General features: G+C 44.6%; 1 protein-coding gene across 1 annotated transcript in view; it reads left to right on the top strand.

The window, feature by feature from the left end:
• The window catches only part of LOC121506329 (gamma-aminobutyric acid receptor subunit beta-3-like), a 62,254-nt gene that overhangs the window by 22,378 nt on the left and 18,056 nt on the right, over positions 1-21,820 (top strand). Inside the window, exons 4-7 of the mRNA XM_041782092.1 lie at positions 1,798-2,018; positions 11,296-11,378; positions 15,535-15,672; positions 20,861-21,013. Coding sequence (XP_041638026.1) covers positions 1,798-2,018; positions 11,296-11,378; positions 15,535-15,672; positions 20,861-21,013 — 595 coding nt within the window. The remainder of the gene's footprint in view (positions 1-1,797; positions 2,019-11,295; positions 11,379-15,534; positions 15,673-20,860; positions 21,014-21,820) is intronic.

Raw genomic sequence — 21,820 nt, 5'->3', positions numbered from 1 at the left:
TTATCAGGGTCCATTCTCTGGGTTTATCAGGGTCCAGTCTCTGGGTGTATCAGGGTCCAGTCTCTGGGTTTATCAGGGGCCAGTCTCTGGGTTTATCAGGGGCCAGTCTCTGGGTGTATCAGGGTCCAGTCTCTGGGTTTATCTGGGTCCATTCTCTGGGTTTATCAGGGTCCAGTCTACGGGTTTATCAGGGTCCAGTCTCTGGGTTTATCAGGGTCCATTCTCTTGGTTTATCAGGGGCCAGTCCCTGGGTTTATCCTGGTCCATTCTCTGGGTTTATCAGGGTCCATTCTCTGGGTTTATCAGGGTCCAGTCTCTGGGTTTATCAGGGTCCAGTCTCTGGGTTTATCAGGGTCCAGTCTCTGGGTTTATCAGGGTCCAGTCTCTGGGTTTATCAGGGTCCATTCTCTGGGTTTATCAGGGTCCATTCTCTGGGTGTATCAGGGTCCAGTCTCTGGGTTTATCAGGGTCCAGTCTCTGGGTTTATCAGGGTCCAGTCTCTGGGTTTATCAGGGTCCAGTCTCTGGGTTTATCAGGGTCCATTCTCTGGGTTTATCAGGGTCCAGTCTCTGGGTGTATCAGGGTCCAGTCTCTGGGTGTATCAGGGTCCAGTCTCTGGGTGTATCAGGGTCCAGTCTCTGGGTTTATCAGGGTCCAGTCTCTGGGTTTATCAGGGTCCAGTCTCTGGGTGTATCAGGGTCCAGTCTCTGGGTTTATCAGGGTCCAGTCTCTGGGTTTATCAGGGTCCAGTCTCTGGGTTTATCAGGGTCCAGTCTCTGGGTGTATCAGGGTCCAGTCTCTGGGTTTATCAGGGTCCAGTCTCTGGGTTTATCAGGGTCCAGTCTCTGGGTTTATCAGGGTCCATTCTCTTGGTTTATCAGGGGCCAGTCCCTGGGTTTATCCTGGTCCATTCTCTGGGTTTATCAGGGTCCATTCTCTGGGTTTATCAGGGTCCAGTCTCTGGGTTTATCAGGGTCCAGTCTCTGGGTTTATCAGGGTCCATTCTCTGGGTGTATCAGGGTCCAGTCTCTGGGTGTATCAGGGTCCAGTCTCTGGGTGTATCAGGGTCCAGTCTCTGGGTGTATCAGGGGCCGGTCTCTGGGTTTTGCTGTCCTGAGCTTTTAGAGTCTTTTGATGAAACATTCGGGGAACAGAGATAAACCAATTAGACTAACAAACTGAGAATAATCTCTGAGGATAGAGAAACAAAGTGTTTCTTCAGGCGTTTGTTTTTGGTCCCTCATGGAGAGAGCTCACAGCGGCATAGAGGGAGGTGACTGTCAGAGGTATTTTAACGGTGAAGCCCTCTGATATGAAGGAAACATACGTTAGCTCCATCACAGGTCAGCTCTGACTCTGTGAATCACTGCAGCTATTATGGGAATACACTACTGTTGACATATTAGAGGAGAGCGTCTCTGAAAGTTTCCACTGACGCTCTGTGACTCAGCCTGCCCACACATTTGTTGTAAGGTGCCACATTACTGTACAGGTTACTGTGTTCCAGAAGGGGAGGTGCGTGCTCTTGGGAGAATTTGGCTGCAGATTGTGAACCAGTTGGCCCACTCTCCTCCCAGCTTGTAGGATTCTGTGTCATGTCATATAAATATTAAGGGCGCTCACAGCGGGGACCAGGCAGAGCAAACGTTTCAGAGCTGTTGATGTTTGCTTGTGAGGGTTAGATCAGCTCGTTTACTGTTAGCAGAGATGGAATAAACAGGAGGGATGTGTGCTTTACTGAAACATGGGACTGCATGGATCTGGTTCTGACTGTCTTTCCTCTGCCTGTCTCCACAGGACTACACGCTGACCATGTATTTCCAGCAGTACTGGAGGGACAAGCGTCTAGCCTATGTAGGAATCCCCCTCAATCTGACCCTTGATAACAGGGTGGCCGACCAGCTCTGGGTCCCTGACACCTACTTCCTGAACGACAAGAAGTCCTTCGTCCATGGCGTCACGGTCAAAAACCGAATGATCCGCTTGCATCCGGATGGGACGGTCCTTTATGGCCTCAGGTCAGTACGATGGGCCTCTCAGTGTTTTAGTGCTCCTGTGTGGCCGATTTAAGATCTTTACGTTCTCTTTCATGCCAGATTTCCTCATCAGAAATCAGGTTAATAGTCTAATATCAATGAGCATGTAGTTCTTCCTCTAGGTGAGAGTAGTAGACACAGAGATACTCTCACACATGTGCTCCTCCTCACCATCACAGAGACGTCTGCAGGCCTTTGCTGCCTCAGTAACTGAGGAGCATGCTCAGTAGGGTTGGGATCATGTGACTAAGAATATTCCATTCCTTTTCTTTGGGTTGTCTTCATAGTAGGACTGGGCAGTCACTGTTTTTTAATAATGTCAAAGCTTCCCCAGGTTCAGACCAGGGTTTACGGTATCACTGCCAGGCAGGGGCGCCCATAAGGGGGGAAAAGTAGAGCTTCCTGGGGCCCAGCCACCCTGGGGTCATGGAGGTCAGAAAATCATAGTCTACTGGAAAGTTAGGATATTCTATTGTCGACCTGAATAATAACCACAGTTATCAAAGCTAAATATATAGTTATGCTAGCCTTTTTAAAACATAAACCCCCTTTCATAAAACAGAAATAGTTTTCTACAGGTGATGTTGATAACATGGACCGGCACAGTCAACTAAACCATTAGGAAAATAATGTTAGACTTCAAACTAGGCCATGATGATCACAAACACCAGGATACCAGGAAACAGCAGAAAGGACTTCAACAGCTCACATGGACAACAATGAGGTCAACAAAAATACAAAAACAGGATAAAAGAGGCAAAAACAGGTGGAAACACTGGCCAGAGAGCAGCAGAGTGGGTGAAAAGCTGAACAATGAGTCTACAGTGGCAGAAAGGGTTAAAGGTGCCAAAACAGACAGTGAGGAAAAATGTACAAAACTGGGACAAAGGAGGGAAAGTTGCAAGAACTGGCAGGAAGTGGGAAAAATGTTTAAAAAAAAGCTGATAAAATGGGCCAACAGTGCCAAGAAAGGAATTGGTGTAAAGTGGCAAAAATGGGAAAAAAATGACAAAAAGTAGTGGCAAAAAATTGGCTAAAAGGGGCAAAAAAAGGCAACAAAAATAAAAATGAGATAAAATTGGTGAAAAGAAGTTGCTAAAATAAGTGAAAAGTGGCAAAATACAGTCGTAAATGGCTATAAAGTGGCACAAAATTGGCAAACAAAGTTGACAGAATTGGTAGGAAGTAGAAAAAATGGTAAATAGTTGGAAAAAATTGGCTTGTTGTGGCAAGAAAGGGGTGAAATTGGCAGAGAGAGGGACATAAAGGAAAAAGGCACAAATGTCAGGAATAGCTGTAAATTACACAATAAATTCAGGTCACTTAAAAAACTCTGTGTGAGTTAAAATCAACTCTGAGTGTTCATGTGAGACCATCGAATAAACTCTAGAGCTGAGTTAAAGTAACTCTTTTCTGGGAGTTGATTTTGAACTCTTACAGGAGTTTAAATACTACTCTCACTAAGAGTAAAATTAACTGCCATCTTGAGTTACGTGAACTCTTTCTCAGTGTTCGTAGTTAACACTTCACAGTGTTGTATGTTTTCTTATATTTCAGACCACGTTAAACACCAACAGATGGAAATCTACCACGCCACTAAAACCTGCCAACTTTCATTAGTCATTGTGGCTAAGCTGCTGAGCTCTTATCAGGATGGAGCAAAGTGACAGACGGCTTATCATCTTTCTAAATGGACTAGCCCTTGCCATGTGTGGCTAGTATGTAACTCAGTGGACAGTGTCACTCATGGTGCAGATGTGTCTGACATCAAAACCAACAATAATCCTCCAGAAACATGAACAAATGAAACACAGCAGTGATAACTGTACAACAGGCAACATCTAAACACATCTAAACACATCTAAAATACATCTAAACACACAATGCATGATGGGAAAACTCTGCTCTCCAGATCTGAAGTGGCAGTGTAGGCGTGGTAACAAAGCTGTTGGGAATGAACTCAGGAACAGAGTCGATTCTCTGCTCTCAACACCGTGAATGAACTGCTGTTTCTAACACTGCTCAGGAGCATCACTGAACACTAGCTGGAGTCTAAGTGTGTGACTCTACTCTGGAAATCTCACTCTTTTTGGTTTAACTCCCTTTTTTCACTCAGGGAATCTGCTGGGTGGCAAGAAAGGGAACAATGACAAAGAGTAGTGGCAAAAATTGGCTAAAAGGGGCAAAAGAAGGCAACAAAAAGACAAAAATAGAGAAAATCGGTGAAATGAGGTTGTAAAAATAAGTGAAAAGTGGCAAAATAGTGTCATAAATGGCCATAAAGAGGCACAAAATTGGCAGGAAGTAGCAAAACATTGAAAAAACTGGCTTGTTGTGGTAAGAAAGGGGTTAAAATGGCAGAAAGTGGCAGAAAGTAGCAAAAAGAAGGTAAAGGAATGGGCTCCGGATGGCAAAAATGGGATTAAAATGGAAAAAAAGGCAAGAAAATTTGTTAAAAGTTGCAAGGAAGTTGCAAAAATGGGTGTAAAGTGGTAAAATAGAGACGAAAGTGGGTAAAAACTGGCAAAAATTAGAGAATAATGCCCAAAAAGTGGATTAAATGGACAAAAATTGGGAAAAGGGCAACAAACAGCAAAAAATAGTTAAAAGTGCCAAAAAGAAGAAAAAATATGGAGGGAAAAAGCGATGAAAAGCATTTAAAAGGTTGCACAAATACCATCAGAACCCAGTCAGAGTGACAGCTCAGACATGAGGAGACTGTTAGCCGGGATGCTACCAATGCTACTGATCAAACACACATGAATGATGTCATTAAATCACAGGTGGGAGCGTGCACCTGTGCAGGTGCTCCAGTCATTAGTTCTACCAGATACCACAGTCTAAATGCTGCATAGGTGACATGTAGGTGGTCTGGTCATGAATGACTGCTGTAGTTTTCCCTCAGGGTTACATCAGGACAGAGGCTCAGGTTCAGTTTGTCTTTTCCTCCCTAACGTTGGGCCTTCATGAAACATCTGAGGTCTTTAATAATGGCCTGACTCATTCCTGTGTCCTTAGACTAAAGCAGACTCTCCATGTGGCTGTCGTCAGCGTGCCGTCGTTCTGTGAATCAGCTGCATGCGTTCACGCTCCTGCAGAGATGAACGGCGCTCCCTCTCCACAGTCAGGGTGAAAACGCTCTCACTGTCCCACTGTCCACTTCATTCTACGTGTTTAAAGTCCTATTACGGCTCCACAGCGGGCCGAGCTGAGGACTTGGCAGCGGTCTGGCGCTGGCCGCTGAGCAGCCGGAGGATTATGTGTCAAGCTCAAGGGCGCCCTGGCGTTTAATGTGAAGGAGGGGAGGGTGGCGTCGGCGAGCGCCCATGAATGGCAGGATGAACAGGTTAGAAGATGCATGAATGCATTGTTAAGCTCGCAGCTGCTGTTTTGATATTTGTTCCAGAAAGGCCTGGTTTTGAATTTTCATTGATCTCTCTGGGTTCAGAAGAGTAAGTGCGACCTATGAATATGGATGCTTTGAATTAAGAGCAGAAACGGGGGTGTGTGAAAGCAGACTTGCATGCTTGTGTTTATATTTGTCAGTGTTTCTGCAGTCATGGAGCTGTGCTTCATTATGCAGGGCCAGTTCAGAGCACTTAGCCTTGTGGACTACTTACAGGGAGCTCCGTGCTCCAGCAGATCAAAGGGAGAGGCCGACAGAGGTCTGAGATAGCAGCTGATCCATAAATGGATGTCAGGTACGGCTCAGGGCCACGCCGGCTCCTCCTCAGGGTTTTATTTCTGCTTTTAGTGAGGAAAACAGATGATTACAGTAGTCTCACTGACTGTTTACTGTAGGAAGTGGCAGATAATTCCACAAACAGACATCAGAAGAGCCTGAAGCCAAATCGTTTTTATTATTTACAATAAACACAGATTTCTATTTACAGCGAGGAGAAATACCCCGATTACAAACCTCCTTAGACAGAAACAGGACTCATTAACCAGCGCTAAAGGTGGTTTAGGAGCAGATCTAAATATAGATCTCCAGAGATTAGACGTACACAGAGAAACTATGGCGGCTGTCACATCCGGGGCCCGGATCTGAGTGCACCTGAGCCCAGAGTCTGGTTCGTTTGGGTAGTGTGAATACAAACGAACCGCGCCCGGACACCGGGCCCACTTGGGGAGGTGGTCTCGGGCACGATTCAAGTGGACTCTGAGATGTGAATGCAACCGCGCCCGGATACGGGACAGAGAGCGTATCAGCTTTATGACATCATCGTAAAAACTAAACTTCTTTCCACTGCGCGGCAGTTCGTTCACATTTTTCCTCAATAAAGGGCAGAAATCATCAGAATCCAGTTAATAAACCAGGGGTTCTCAGCCTTTTCAGCCCAGGACCCCCAAAATAAAGGTGCCAGAGACCGGGGACCCCCACTGTACCTGAGAGTGTCTGAACAGCCAGGAACATTCAAGAATAGTCATGTGGAGACAAGGCCGTCTATAAGGAGGGATAAAGGGGAAGGTTTCTGGGATCCAGCCAAACTGGGGGTCCATGGAGGTCAGCAAAACCATGGTCCATTTGGAAGTTAAGCTTAAAATGAAATAACTTTTGTTAAAAACATATTTAAAATTGATAAACAATTGCTTAAATTAGTGAATAATGGCAAAAAATGGTGGAAAAGGAGTTGAAATTGGATTTTGAAAGAACATAAATGGGTTAAAAGTGGCAAAATTTAGATAAAAGAGGCCAAAAAATAACCAAAAAAGGATAAAAATTGGCAAGAGTGGGTAAAAAAGGTAAAAGTGGATTAAAAAGTGGCTGAAATGGCTTTAAAGTGCAAAAAAATTGAGGGGAATTATATGGACTGGGATGGAAAATTGATATAAACTGGCAAAAATGGGTAAAAAAGGGTGAAAAAGTGGTTAATAATGAGGCAACAAGAGGCAGAAAGTGGCAAGAATTGGTGTAGAAGTGACAAAAACAGGCAGAAACAAAATGGTGGAGAGGGTATAAAATGGACACAGATGGGTTTTAAGTGGCAAAAATGTGCTAAAGTTGGCAAATTTGGTGTTAAAAAGTGATGAAAAAGGGTTAAAATTTGGTAAATTTGGAGTAAAGTGGCAACACTGTAATTATAAAAAAAATATATATATATTTATGTTTATAGTTGATGCATCTTAAGACCCCCTCTCAGTGTCTCGCGACCCCCATGGGGTCCCTGAGCTGTAGTAGATGTGCAGATATGGAGAGTGACGTTGCTGGCATCTTAACAGTGATTTTAATCATCCATGGCTGCAGGATGGACTTTTTGCCGGGTCAAAACAAAAACAATCTTCGCTCAGGTCATGACCCCAGTGGTTGCCATGGTAGCTTCTTCTTCTTTCTCGTCCTTGTTGGGGTTGTAATCCAGCTACGTGCATACCGCCACCTGCTGTTTCGGACTGAGTAAATATGCAAGTGCGCCCAGGTACGGTTCGATGTTGCTAGTGTGAAAGCAAGCCGGGGGGGAAGGGGGAGGGATCGCACCGCGGCGGGGTTTGAAATAACTGGGCCTAATGTGAAAGCACCCTTAGTTTACAAAAAAGTTGGGACACTGAGTAAAATGTGAGCTCAGAGCCTTGGATGTGTTTGTCTGACTTACACTTTTCAATCACCTTTAATCTGAGTGTTCTTTTGTCTTCATGGTGTAATGGTATCTAGGAATACTGATTAACAAGTGACTGAACCTGATCGATTTATAAAAGTGTAAAACATCCAAGTACATGCTCTATCCTGCAGAGTGTCAACACAGCTATAGTTTTGATATTAAAGGAGTAGTACGCTGTTTCTACGTCAGGCTGAATGAGGATTTTAGTCTTTTACAGAGAGACAGGAAGCTCGACTCTGCTGCTCTGCAGATTTGGTTTATTTATTGTTTTTCTGTTATTGACCTGAATGTACTGGGTAGGGTAGATAAATCCATGCTGTCTGATAAATAAAGAGGTATGTCGTCTGCATACAGGAGAACTCTATGCTCAGTGGTAGCTTTTATGAGGTTCCCATGCTACAGAGCTGTTCAGTGTCTCGTTGTCTGGTTTCCTGTCTGAATCCTGAATTGTGGCGTTAACTTGACCAGCCTGTCTCCCAGTGTTTGAAGGATGTGTGCTGTGCTTCAGCGTCTGGTTCCTGCTGGCCCTTCAGGAGAAGGTGCTGCTAATCCAGTTATACTACAGGACTAGATAGCTCTCTAATCGTTCTGGCTATTTCTGTTCAACGGTTCACTCCATAGATCACATGATTACTCAGATTATGCAATTCTTTCTGCAGCGCTGTGAAAAAGTACTTTCAAATCAGCAGCACAGCCTGCAGAGTGTTGTTAAAGGAAGAGAGGGTGCTACACAATCAATCATGCATTCTGCTTTTATTTACTGTTTACACAGCGCCCAAACTTTTTTGGAATTTGCTTGTACTTCTTTATGCAGAATCTGTAACCAGACCTTAGAACTAGACTAGACACTAGGGGAAATATCGTTACCCTTTTTCAGAGTAGAAATCATGGTAAGAGTCAGAGATGTGAGGGAAAGTTGAACGTTCCAGCGTCTTCCCTCAGGATCAACCACCCTGCTCTTCACTCAGGAACTTTATCAGGAATCTTCAGATCTTTTTCCACGTCTCAACAACAATCATTTTTGGAGAAACTTGCATCAAACCTTTTAGAGAACACCAGAGAGAAAACGCTTCAGAACTCAGAAAATAGAGCACCAGACTTCTGCATATTTTTCATCTGACAGTATATTTCCCTCTTTCTGGTTTATTTTTCTGCATATCTGTCACACTTCAATGTTTCTGATCATCAAACTAATTTGTAAATAAGACAAAGATAACCTGACTAAATACTGAAGTCTGTTTTTAAAGATGGTTTCATTTATTAAGGGGAAAAGCATCTAGACCTGGTCCTGAGTGGAAAAGTCTGTAAGGAGGCTTTCACACCTACGTCTTTTGGTCCGGACTTTCAGACTGTTCTGTTTGGTCTGAACCAAAATGATAGGTGTGAAACCTCCCCTGGACCGTGGTCCGACCAAAAGAGGTGGTCTCGGTCCGGACCAAGGGAACCACGGTCCGGGTCATGCCCAGTGTGAAAGCATTATTTTGAAAGTTTCTGACCTTCGTACCAATGACAGGAAGTTACGATATGACTACCGGCGAAGGAAATCCATCACCATAACAAAATGAGCCGCGGAAGAGCCCACAACAATCTCACGCTACCGAAATTAACCAGCAGTGGTCCACATGAGCAGCTTCGCCTGGACAGGGTGGAAGCTATGATCAGGCAGTTTTACGTTGCTCGATAAAGTTAGACTGGTTGTGCGAATGTGTTTAAGAAGAGTGAGGCATTTCACTACTGACAGCTCATCTTTTCTCCTGAGTCGGTGTTGCAGTGGCTCGCAGGATTGCATACTTTCTTATTCTTTCCTGTCGACGACAATAAAGTTGTCGTCTAATGATAAAACTCATTAGACAAACTCAGACCAGCCTTATTTACAGCTCTTCAAGCTGTCGCTTTTGGTAGTAGAAAATCAACAATGATATGATGGTGGGAATGACGATTTCATTCATTGGTTACAACATTCAAGACTCGCGTTATTCAACGTGTTGATGTCAGACGCCCGCCGGCCAAATGACCAATCAATGTAAACTACAGAGACACGCAAACCACGTAGCTGATGACGATATCACATAGGTTCATGTAAAGTCTGTTAGTCTGGTTGCAATAATGACAGTGTGAAACCCAAACAGACCGAACCAAATGTAGACAATGGAACAAAAACACGGACCTTGGTCCAAACTTTCAGGTGTGAGAACACCCTAAGGTTAACTGTGATTAACCACATTTTTAGGAAAGCCTGACAAAGGTCTGTCTGATAAAGTGGACTAAAAGATCCCAACACTTCATGGCACCATCTACAGAAATTCAAGAACAGATGAGAAACAAAGTCTCTGAGGGTTACAAAGACGTCTCTAAGGCTTTGGAACACTGAGAGCCATTACCCACAAATGGGGAAAACTGTGGTGAACCTTCCCAGGAGTGGCCGGTCCACCAACATGACTCCAAGAGAGCATGGCTGACTCATCCAGGAGGTCCCAGAACAACGTCTAAAGACCCTTAAAGGCGATGACGAAATGTTTTCAAAGCTTGGGCGACATCATCGTCAAAGAAAGAGGACAGAATGTTGGTGAAGCCGGGGATGTCGGGGCCTTTTCCCTCCATTTTTGGCAAACAGTAGGACAAAGGACAGTCAGGCCATTCGTGCTGGAAAACCCTCCGGTGTAGCTGAATTTAAACTATTCTGCAGAGAGGAGTGGGACAACATTCCTCCACAGTGATGAGAAAGACTCACTGACAGTTATCACAGATGCTTACTTCAGTGTATTAGGGTTAGGGTGTGACTTTTTCACAGAGGAACAGGTTTGGATGGATTTATGCCCTAATAAATGAAATCACTATCATTAAAAACTGAGTTTTATTTTTGTCTTAGCATGATTGAAGCTCATGGATTGGATGACTGCATTAATTAGAGCATGTTTTTGTTTTATTGTGGTGGTTTTAGCGCTACAGTGTGCAGTAACGGCTTCCTCCAGCCTCTTCTGAGTCTTTCCTGCATTCTAACGCGGAGTGGCTAACTGCCAAGCAGCCGGCGTTTAATCAGGCCAGACTTAGCCTAAATCATTTTACATTTGCATTTCACTTTGCTGTGTGTCTGAACTGTCTGAGCATCATCCGTTTGAGCCGCTCCATCTGATAAACAAAGGGATACCTCCTCATGACCCAGTTCAGACGAGCAGCCTCTGCCAAAATCTGTTGACTTAATATGATTTTTATGTGCAATCATTTTTTCTTAATCACCGCTTGGAGAGTAGCCAGGTTAGTGGAGGGAGACGTAAACTGATTTAAAAGAGAAGGGTGAGGACTCGAATTATGAAAGCAGGAGCCGAGTCAGCGTTTTACCTTGGAGGAGAAGCCATAATCTTATTCTGAGATGTCAAAGCTATTGGCTCCAATAAGAGGAAGCCAAACAAAGAGCTTAGTGTAAAGACAAATGGACTGTTAGTTTCCTGTGAAGATGATAAGACAGTCAAATGTTATCACCTTAATACTTTAAGCTAATTACAGCCCAACAGTGTGGCCTTGTCAGCGATGACGTGGCTGCTTTTCTTTTTAATAACAGTTCAGACCAGAGGAGCCACGCTCAGTCTGGTCTGACGCTCCTTTGGTTAGAAGAAGGAGGTTAAATTCCCTCTCTGACATCCTCTCTTTTCCTATTTTCACAGGATAACAACGACAGCAGCGTGCATGATGGATCTCAGACGGTATCCTCTGGATGAACAGAACTGCACTCTGGAGATAGAGAGCTGTGAGTACCACCACTAATGCATCACTGCAGAACCCTCTACTACACAGTAGGGCTGAACCATTTGGCACAATAATCTAACAATAATTTTCCCACTAATATTGCAATTTAATACGCAGTGTGATCCAAGAACTGTCTATTTCTCACTTTTAATAAGACAAACATATCACAAACAAGGAAAATAGGAATTTTTCAAAATTTTCTAGAAAAAACTCACTACTTGAATGTTTGCACGATGCTGCTGAGAAGCATCCCCACAGCATGATGCTGCTAAGAAGCATTCCCACATCATGATGCTGCTAAGAAGCATCCCCACATCATGATGCTGCTCAGAAGCATCCCCACATCATGATGCTGCTAAGAAGCATCCCCACATCATGATGCTGCTAAGAAGCATCCCCACAGCATGATGCTGCTAAGAAGCATCCCCACAGCATGATGCTGCTGAGAAGCATCCCCACAGCATGATGCTGCTAAGAAGCATCCCCACAGCATGATGCTGCTAAGAAGCATCCCCACAGCATGATGCTGCTAAGAAGCATCCCCACAGCATGATGCTGCTAAGAAGCATCCCCACAGCATGATGCTGCTAAGAAGCATCCACACAGCATGATGCTGCTAAGAAGCATCCCCACAGCATGATGCTGCTAAGAAGCATCCACACAGCATGATGCTGCTAGGAAGCATCCCCACAGCATGATGCTGCTAAGAAGCATCCCCACAGCATGATGCTGCTAAGAAGCATCCCCACAGCATGATGCTGCTAAGAAGCATCCCCACAGCTGATGCTGCTAAGAAGCATCCCCACAGCATGATGCTGCTAAGAAGCATCCCCACAGCTGATGCTGCTAAGAAGCATCCCCACAGCACGATGCTTCTAAGAATCATCCCCACAGCACGATGCTGCTAAGAAGCATCCCCACATCGTGATGCTGCTGAGAGTCATCCCCGCAGCATGATGCTGGTGAGAAGCATCCCCACAGCATGATGCTGTTTAGAGCATCCCCACAGCATGATGCTGTTAAGAGGCATCCCCACAGCATGATGCTGTTTAGAAGCATCCCCACAGCAAGATGCTGCTTAGAAGTATCTCCACAGCATGATGCTGCTGAGAAGCATCCCCACATCATGATGCTGTTTAGAAGCATCCCCACAGCAAGATGCTTCTGAGAAGTATCTCCACAGCATGATGCTGTTTAGAGGCATCCCCACAGCATGATGCTGTTTAGAAGCATCCCCACATCATGATGCTGCCACCACCGTGCTCCACAGTGGGGATGGAACTCTGGGGGATTTTCAGGGCCTCGGCTTAACCCCTGAATTAAACTATTTAATAACTTTTTGTCAGATATGCTTGGTGTGTTCTTTTGTCTTCATGGTGTTATGGTAGCCATGAATACCGATGAACCACAGTCTGGACCGATGCTTAAGAATCATCCCCACAGCACGATGCTGCTAAGAAGCATCCCCACATCGTGATGCTGCTAAGAATCATCCCCATAGCACGATGCTGCTAAGAAGCATCCCCACATCATGATGCTGCTAAGAATCATCCCCACAGCATGATGCTGCTAAGAAGCATCCCCACATCATGATGCTGCTAAGAAGCATCCCCACAGCATGATGCTGCTAAGAAGCATCCCCACAGCATGATGCTGCTGAGAAGCATCCCCACAGCATGATGCTGCTGAGAAGCATCCCCACAGCATGATGCTGCTGAGAAGCATCCCCACAGCATGATGCTGCTAAGAAGCATCCCCACAGCATGATGCTGTTGAGAAGCATCCCCACAGCACGATGCTGCCACCACCGTGCTCCACAGTGGGGATGGAACTCTGGGGGATTTTCAGGGCCTCGGCTTAACCCCTGAATTAAACTATTTAATAACTTTTTGTCAGATATGCTTGGTGTGTTCTTTTGTCTTCATGGTGTTATGGTAGCCATGAATACCGATGAACCAACAGTCTGGACCTCTGCTGGGTTAGGTCAGTCCCATTTAAGGGGGTGAACATTTATGCAGTTTCTTATTTTACATGACAGATTTTTATTTAACTGACATGACTTTGTAGAAATCTGTTTCCACTCTTCTCTCATGATCATGATCACGGTAAGAGCGCGCTGCTCTTATGGTGCAGAAAAGACGTAGAGGACAGTACATCAGCTGGTTGATTCTAAACCCTCTCTTCTAATGAAGACCGTGGGTTATTATTGATTACAGCAGAGGGAGAACAGGTGATCTAGCGTGACTTTTACTGAGACAGAGCGGTGCAGAGAGATGTTTGATGGGCTTGTTCGCCCACAAAGAGTCGTCAGACTTCTACCAGGGTGAAAGATGAGTCCTTGTCCTTCTCATTACCTCCTCTCTCACATCTACAGAGCCCTCTGTACCGCTGCTGATCAGACAGACATGACAGGCCTGCAGGGGCGGAGCCAGACTTCTTAACTGGAGTAGGGCGCCACACTGATGCAGGGGTGGCATGAAGTTCACTCACCCCCTACTGCCCCCAGTGATCACATCTACTCTATCTTGAGCATTGAAGTACCTGAAATAAGTCATACAGGCTCAAATCTGTCTATGTTCCAAAAAAGATGGGACAGGAATGTTATCCTTCCTTAAAAAACTCTGTGTAAGCGTCCAAACAGTTGAGGAACCCCATTTTAACAGGAAACAGGGCTGGACTACAGGGAGGCCAGTCTAGTCACTACACCCTTTCACTGTGAAGCCATTTTGTGTGTTCTGTTCAAATGAATATTGTCTGGGAAGTGTGTCCCAACTTTTTTGGAATTAAGATTCTTAGTCTCATTAATCAGACATCATCGATTTACTCTTTAACCCTTACGCCTTCCTCAGGCATTTTTGGCCATTTTTCTCAACTTTTTTTTTTAATTTGTGATCATTTTGTCAGTTTTACAGCTTGTGGCATGAATTTTTACAGGAACTTTTCTTTCTAGTTAAATTTTTGAAATGTTTTACTCTTAAATGTCATTCAGACTCTCTCAATGAATTTTCTACCCTCTGGACACCTTCGAGGCCAAAATTGTACACGTGCAAAAAACTGCCATTAAATCAGCATACATCAATATTTTTTCTACTTTTTTTCATAAATCTCTTTAACAACTTCAGACCTGCTCAAAACTACCAAACATTCAATAATTCTCAGAATTTTAACCCTTTCAAACTCACACAGAACTCTCCATAATATAACAGCAAAAACACAAGAATGTGGTGCATGGTCCTACAATGAGTAAATGGTTGAATCTGGTGGAATACGGTAAAAATGTCAAATTTCACTAGACTTCTTCACATTGAAATGCTGACATTAAAGAATGCATGATTTTATACTGCAGTGACAGTGAGATTAAAAAACATGGTTTTAATGGAAGTCAATGGGGGCATTTTAGCCTCCAAGGTGTCCAGAGGTAGTAAATTAGAGGAGGGTATAAGGGTTAATTCATCTGATAAATCAATGGTAAAATAATTTGGCCCCATTCCATTCTCTGGTTAATCAGTATTCATGGCTACCATTAGACCGTGAAGACAAAAGAACACTCCAAGCAACTCAGAGAAAATGTTAAGTCAGGGGATGGATACAAAAACACTTCCAAGGCTGTGAACATCCCCTAATCCACTACAGCAGCATGTGGTGGCAGCATCATGCTGTGGGGATGCTTCTCAGCAGTTGACCATGACTATTAATAAAATCAATAAAAGACCAAAAACATTCAAAGACTATTTATCGGCACTGTAATCACCACATTCTGCAGAAAATGGATCCTCTGGAGTGAAGCTTGTCTGATTTAGACCTGATACCTCCGGCTCACTGGTGACAGGGATTATTGGATCAGGATTATCAGAGACCAGGATCCTGTTGTTGTCCTATAGCTGGTAACTATCATAAGTCTTCTTCATGTTTTAGATGAAGGGCTCCTCAGGACAGGGTGATTACTGTGACATTTTGGTGAACTCAGGTGAACCTTTTTAATGACTTGCTTTCCAAAGCAACGTCTGCTTCTTGGACTAAACTTCAAACGAGTTTGTGTTCTTCCCCAGCGACGGCCCAGTTGGACGGCGAGCAGCGCTGCATATCTCGGTCTCCAGCGACGATCAGACAGATGGTTTCACCTTGGCGTATGTGTTTGTGTGTTACTTCTCCTGCAGATGGCTACACCACAGACGACATCGAGTTCTACTGGAAGGGAGGCGAGTCGGCTGTGACGGGGGTGACGCGGATCGAATTGCCTCAGTTCTCCATTGTCGATTACAAGCTGGTGTCCAGGAACGTAGTCTTTTCCACAGGTAAATGCTGGGCTGTTGGACTTTATATGAAACAATATCAGTTATAAGTATCAGCCTGAGTCCATGTGCCGGTCCATCCTCAGAGCCAGTGTGGTGTTTTCAGAGGTTCTAACTGGGTCGGATGTTCAGCCATCCCTCCAGTAAGAGTAGCTGATGCAGAGATGCAGGGATGGTACCAGCAGAAAACGCTGCCTCATGCTGTGATTTACAGAGGACACTACATCCCAACAGCCGGTCCTTGACCCCGACAGCTGCAGCTGAATTTATGGCTTTTGCCATAATGTTGATATTAGCCAAATGTAGCTGAAGACCCCGATCAATTCAAGCAGTGAGCGCCATAAATCAGAGTGGCTGGAGCCTGTGGACGCTAAAACTACAGTGTGTGAGGTTCTCATCAGCTGTGAGCAGATAGTAGTCAGCGTGCATCCTCAACTCCCCACTGAGGCTGCAGAGATCAGGCGTCTCTAAATGAGCTCCTTCTCCTGTAGGTAATACACATCTGCTCAAAGCCCCTCAGAGCTGCTGTTCTAGTTTCAACATGAAACAATCCAGCTGAAGCTAAGGCAACAGTCTGGATAGACAGGGTACAGAGGAGGGTGACAACAGCAGTGTAAGAGGGTCGATTTGGCTCCGCCTTCACCATCATGAATATGCATAACGAGGGCTTCTCCTGAAAAAGTGTGTATTCTTGTACTCCTCTGCCTGCTGGTTGGCATCATAATTAATTGGTGTTGTGAAACACATCAATCACGCTATTTATAGATTCACTATAGACCTTAGTGGTAAAGCTCTCCATCTCTCAGGGTGGTTAATTAGAAGACAGCCACACGTCAACACAATTCGTCAACTTACAGCACAGGAGAAACATTTGTGGGATCGTATTTCACCTTAAGTGTGTTGTTACCTTGGACACGTGTTGAAGATGAATCTGCTGCTGATGTGTGCAGTGATCTTTGCTTGCTATGTGGTTGACGGAGTTCCTTAATTACACAGCTTTATGTAGAACTTTACTGATGCAGACTATCAGAGGAGACTCTGTTAGATGAACTTTACTGATGCAGACTATCAGAGGAGACTCTGTTAGATGAACTTTACTGATGCAGACTATCAGAGGAGACTCTGTTAGATGAACTTTACTGATGCAGACTATCAGAGGAGACTCTGTTAGATGAACTTTACTGATGCAGACTATCAGAGGAGACTCTGTTAGATGAACTTTACTGATGCAGACTATCAGAGGAGACTCTCTGTTAGATGCAGCACAGACATGATAGAAATATTATTCTACCTCAGCTCCTGCATCCTTCCACGTCTGTTTGGTTTGTTCACACATGTTGCTCATGTTCTGTAGAGTTTACTACTATTCCTGTCTCATGTCTCTCTGCCACAGTCACATGGTTCCCTCATGAAGGCAGAGTGCACTTGTTTTGAAGAGTGGCGTGTCCCCTGTGGGTGGTGACCATTAAAGTTTAGCATCCAGTGGTTCTTCCTGTGCTCCTGGCAGGATGTGTGAAGCACATCAAAGGCTCCCCACAAGGCTGGTTAATGACCACAGTTCCTCCATTACTGGTGCCACTAGCCAGGCTTTAAGTCTTTCTGTGAGTCTGTTTAACTCCTTCCTCTTTCACTGTCCCACCTTTCCTTCCCTGCCGTCTTCAGCGGATCATTTCTTCATCTTTATAAGAGCTTGGATGGCACTTCTTCCAATGCAGCCAGGAACCAGGCCATCTAATGCACACATCATCAATTATTCACCTCTAGGAAAACTAAATCTGTTTAACTCCTTCCTTTTCACTGTCCCACCTTCCTCCTTCAGCGGAAACCTAGCACTAAAAGTAGGAAAATCCCTTTTAAATGGAGCCACATTTATGAAGAGCATGCATTTGTGGGATGAGCAGCAGAGCTGAGTATGCGGGTTGGTCCATGAAGAATCTTCTCTGGCATTACCAAACAGCTGATTCTACATTTGAAGCTCTGAGCTCCTGGTGCCCCAGCTGATGACAGTCAGGTACCTTTTCATGGACCAACGATACTCCGTAGTAGAGCAGTGGTGGACTCTGGATCAGACTACCTTGGCACCAGCACAGACTGGGTCAGTGTCTCTGTCAACCACAGGTTTTGTTAGCAGATCAGAAGTGACAGTGGTTACAGCACAGTCTCATGCATATTAAACTTGAATGCATCACTCTGCAGTGAGGGTGACAAAAGACACAAAAAGAGAGACAGCACACCTCCTACACTTCACGACTCCCGTCTCCCCCAGCCGGCCTCCCAGACTTCATTGTGGTTCTGTCAGCATCCACTCTGGATCCCGTCTTTGTCCCTCTCCTCCTCGGCCTCACACATGCCGGTCCGCCCACTCGCGCGTGTTTGATGTAGCAGTTACAGCCAGTACAGTTGGACGCCCACACAACAGTGAACCTCCGCCTCCGCTTCTCTTAAACCACTTCTGCATTTGCTCCTGCAAACCTACTCCTGCTCGGGTTTAACTCGGAGAAGCAGCCATTAAGGATGCAGCAGAAATAAGTGAATGGGATATTTTAAGAGCAGAGACAATCTGTTCTCATATTCCTACTGTGATAAAGCGTTGACCATGAGCCAGCTATAGGCTGATCATCTACTGCGAGGAATCACTGATGTATTCTACACTGACAGCTGCACAGCCGACTAAAAACATGCAGCAGCTTTCTCAGATTACCTTCAGTCATTTACGAAGCACATATCCTTACATGTGAGGGCTGATGTTTCTCTAACAGGCCCCTGATGACTGGTTTATAATGCTAAGGCTGTCTGATTATCAGTAAACCCTACATTTGTTTCTATTCTCATCCCCCCTCCTCATCTGTAAGGCCTTTCTATTTCTGAACATCTTTGAAGATCTAGTTTTTGGCGGACTAGTTTTCCCTGAGTCATTACCTTGATTTCCCCCCGTCCCTTTATCTATGGATGTCTTTGTTCAAATGTGTCAGCCATGCTGCTAATTTAAACCGCAGAGCTATTTCTACATACTTCAGTTATAAGCAGGCAGATTGGTACGAGCCAAGCTAGCAGTGGGTGTAGACGGGGATATATAAAAACCACAGCAGCTCTGGATTCAATGAAGGTGCTGCTGAAGTTACACTGACAGGGATGTTAGAAAGAACTCACCTCCTTGGATGTTTTACCCTTTACTGATTTTATAAATCAATCATGGTCAGAATAATTCAGCTGTTCTGAAGAAAAAAAAAAAAAAAACTTCTGAATGTCAAAGTGAGCCTTCCAGGGCTGCTGAGAAGCATCCCCACAGCATGATGCTGCTGAGAGGCATCCCCACAGCACGATGCTGCCACCACCATGCTCCACAGTGGAGATAGTTTGTTTAATGTCTTGTCTCGTGGCCAAATATCAGATTGAGTGAGATTGTTGTCCAGGATTTTCATATTTGGCCGCACTCGTTTCACCCTCCAGAAGCACCCCCACATCATGATGCTGCCACCGCCATGCTTCACAATGGGGATGGTGTGTTTGTGGTTATATGCAGTGTTTAGCTTGTCTAAAAGCCAAAAGCAGACTGAACGTGGTTGCCCTCCAGGATTTTCATATGTTTTGCAGCATTTATTTTACTCACTAGAAGCATCCCCACAGCATGATGCTGCTGAGAGACATCCCCACAGCATGATGCTGCTGAGAAGCATCCCTACAGCATGATGCTGCCACCACCGTGCTCCACAGTGGTGATGTCAGTGTTTGGCGTCTTTTCTGATGGTCTAAAAGCTCCATTCTGGTCTCATCAGACCAAAGAACCTTCTTCTTGACCGTGGAGTCTCCAACATGGTCTGCTGCTGTTTTTGCACCTTTTAACTTATTTTTGATGTTTTCTGGAGGATGTTCAGCACCTTGGAAATGTTTTTTATCCATCCCGACTTCTATTTTCAATAACTCTTCACTAAGTTGCTCGGAGTGTACCTTTGTCTACATGGTGTAATGGTGGCAAGGAATGCAAGTTGACCAGCGACTGGCCCTTCCAGACTACTCTGAGACAATTTCACTGCACTCAGGTGATCCCCATTTCACTAATGTGGGACTAGTAGCACTAATTTGGATGAATATGATTTAATTATTAATTAATAGACATTAGTTTGTAAAAATCTGTTTTCACTTTGACATTTAAGAGTTTATTTTTTTAAATTTTGATGTCTAAAAATCCAAATTATATCAGCCGTGACTGATTTATAAAATTAATAAAAGATTAAAATATCCAACCTGTTACAGGCTTATATTACCCTTTCAAAAGCGTCCTTATCCTGGTGCTCATGGTCACATGGAAAACTCGCCATCTGCTGAGAGTTGGTGGTAACTGCACCGCTGTACAGGAATATTTTAAATAAACTTTATTTTAAGAAATACAGTAAACGTAGAGTTATTTTTATGCCCATGTGCACAGATTCTGTCAACATGTGTGCCAACATATTTGATAAACAGCCAGCATCTTTAGAGCAACATCATGAGATCTGATTTACTGCTGGCACTGAATCCTAATAAAGTTTGCTCTTTCCCATCCAAACATGCACACCAGTGTGCACCCACGCTCTCTCCCAGCAGCTCTGGCTGAAAATGACACAGTAATAGACCTCACTTCTCTTCCAATTTAAACCAAAATGGAGAAACGGCGGAGTACAGTGGGAGCAAACAGCAGCCGCCCTGAGATTCAATCCATGAGGGAGCTTAGGCGGGAAGATTGATGATGCATTGACCTTCTATGTGCACATATATCCTTTATGTTCCAGGCTGTGGAGAAATGCTGTCTCATAAAAGGCTGCTGCTCTAAATTCATTTATGAAGCTATTATTCCTGCAGTAATGCTGAATCCCTCAGAAACACCATGTAGGTGGATGAAATGTGAATATTGTGTCACATCATCACAAAAAAGGGAAAGGGTCTAGCGTGTGCGTTCAAACTGCTGCGCTCTTGTAGGGGATACTTGTTACCATGGTGATAAATCCAACCCATGCTGTCAGGGTTGTCATAGAAACTGAAACAAAAACAGAAGGTGTCCCTGTGTGCTCCTATGAATAATGCAAGTTAGAATGTTTTAATGGCATCGCTTTAGCGCAGAGAAACGGCGCGTACCACTGACCCTGAACGCGACCTCCTGAGTGTAATTACCACAGCTAAAGATTTAAACGCACCTTTATGTCTTCCTTCTCAGGTGCCTACCCTCGACTGTCTCTCAGCTTCAAGCTAAAGAGGAACATCGGCTACTTCATCTTGCAGACGTACATGCCATCCATCCTGATTACCATCCTCTCCTGGGTCTCCTTCTGGATAAACTACGATGCATCAGCAGCCAGAGTGGCTCTAGGTAAGACAAGCGGCCGTTAAAGGGTCGGCACAGTCCCCATAAAAAGGCTGTTTTAGCCTGTTATTGATTCTATAGATCGATCACGATCAATATAGTTTTGCTTTTTTTTACACAACTGCAAAACAACTCTCTCTGTTAAACTGAGGTCTGAGCTTTGACTCAGCCTCTCCAGAACATTCTCCTCATCGTCTTTAAACCATGTCTGTGTAGCTTTCTCTAGAAGCTTCGGCTCAATGTCTGACTGGGAAATAAATCTTCTCCCAATCCGTACTTCTCTGTCAGACTGGAGAAGTCCTCCAGGATTTTCATATATTTTGCCGCACTTACTTCACCCTCTAGAAGCATCTCCACAGCATGATGCTGCCACCTCTGTGGGGATGGTGTGTTTGATGTCAAGTCTAATAGCCAAAAAGAAGACTGAATAAGACTGTCCTCCAGGATTTTCCTCTATTTTGCTGCATTCATTCTAACCCCTACCTTCACAAGCCTTCCATGGCCGGCTGCTGAGAAGCATCCGCACATTATGATGCTGCTGAGAAGCATCCCCACATTATGATGCTGCTGAGAAGCATCCCCACAGCATGATGCTGCTGAGAAGCATCCCCACAGCATGATGCTGCTGAGAAGCATCCCCGCAGCATGATGCTGCTAAGAAGCATCCCCACATTATGATGTTGCTGAGAAGCATCCCCACAGCATGATGCTGCTGAGAAGCATCCCCACATTATGATGCTGCTGAGAAGCATCCCCACATTATGATTCTGCTGAGAAGCATCCCCGCAGCATGATGCTGCTAAGAAGCATCCC

The sequence above is a fragment of the Cheilinus undulatus genome, linkage group 24 (genome assembly GCF_018320785.1).
Source record: "Cheilinus undulatus linkage group 24, ASM1832078v1, whole genome shotgun sequence".
Lineage (NCBI taxonomy): Eukaryota > Metazoa > Chordata > Actinopteri > Labriformes > Labridae > Cheilinus > Cheilinus undulatus.
This window is presented reverse-complemented; position numbering and strand designations above follow the sequence as displayed.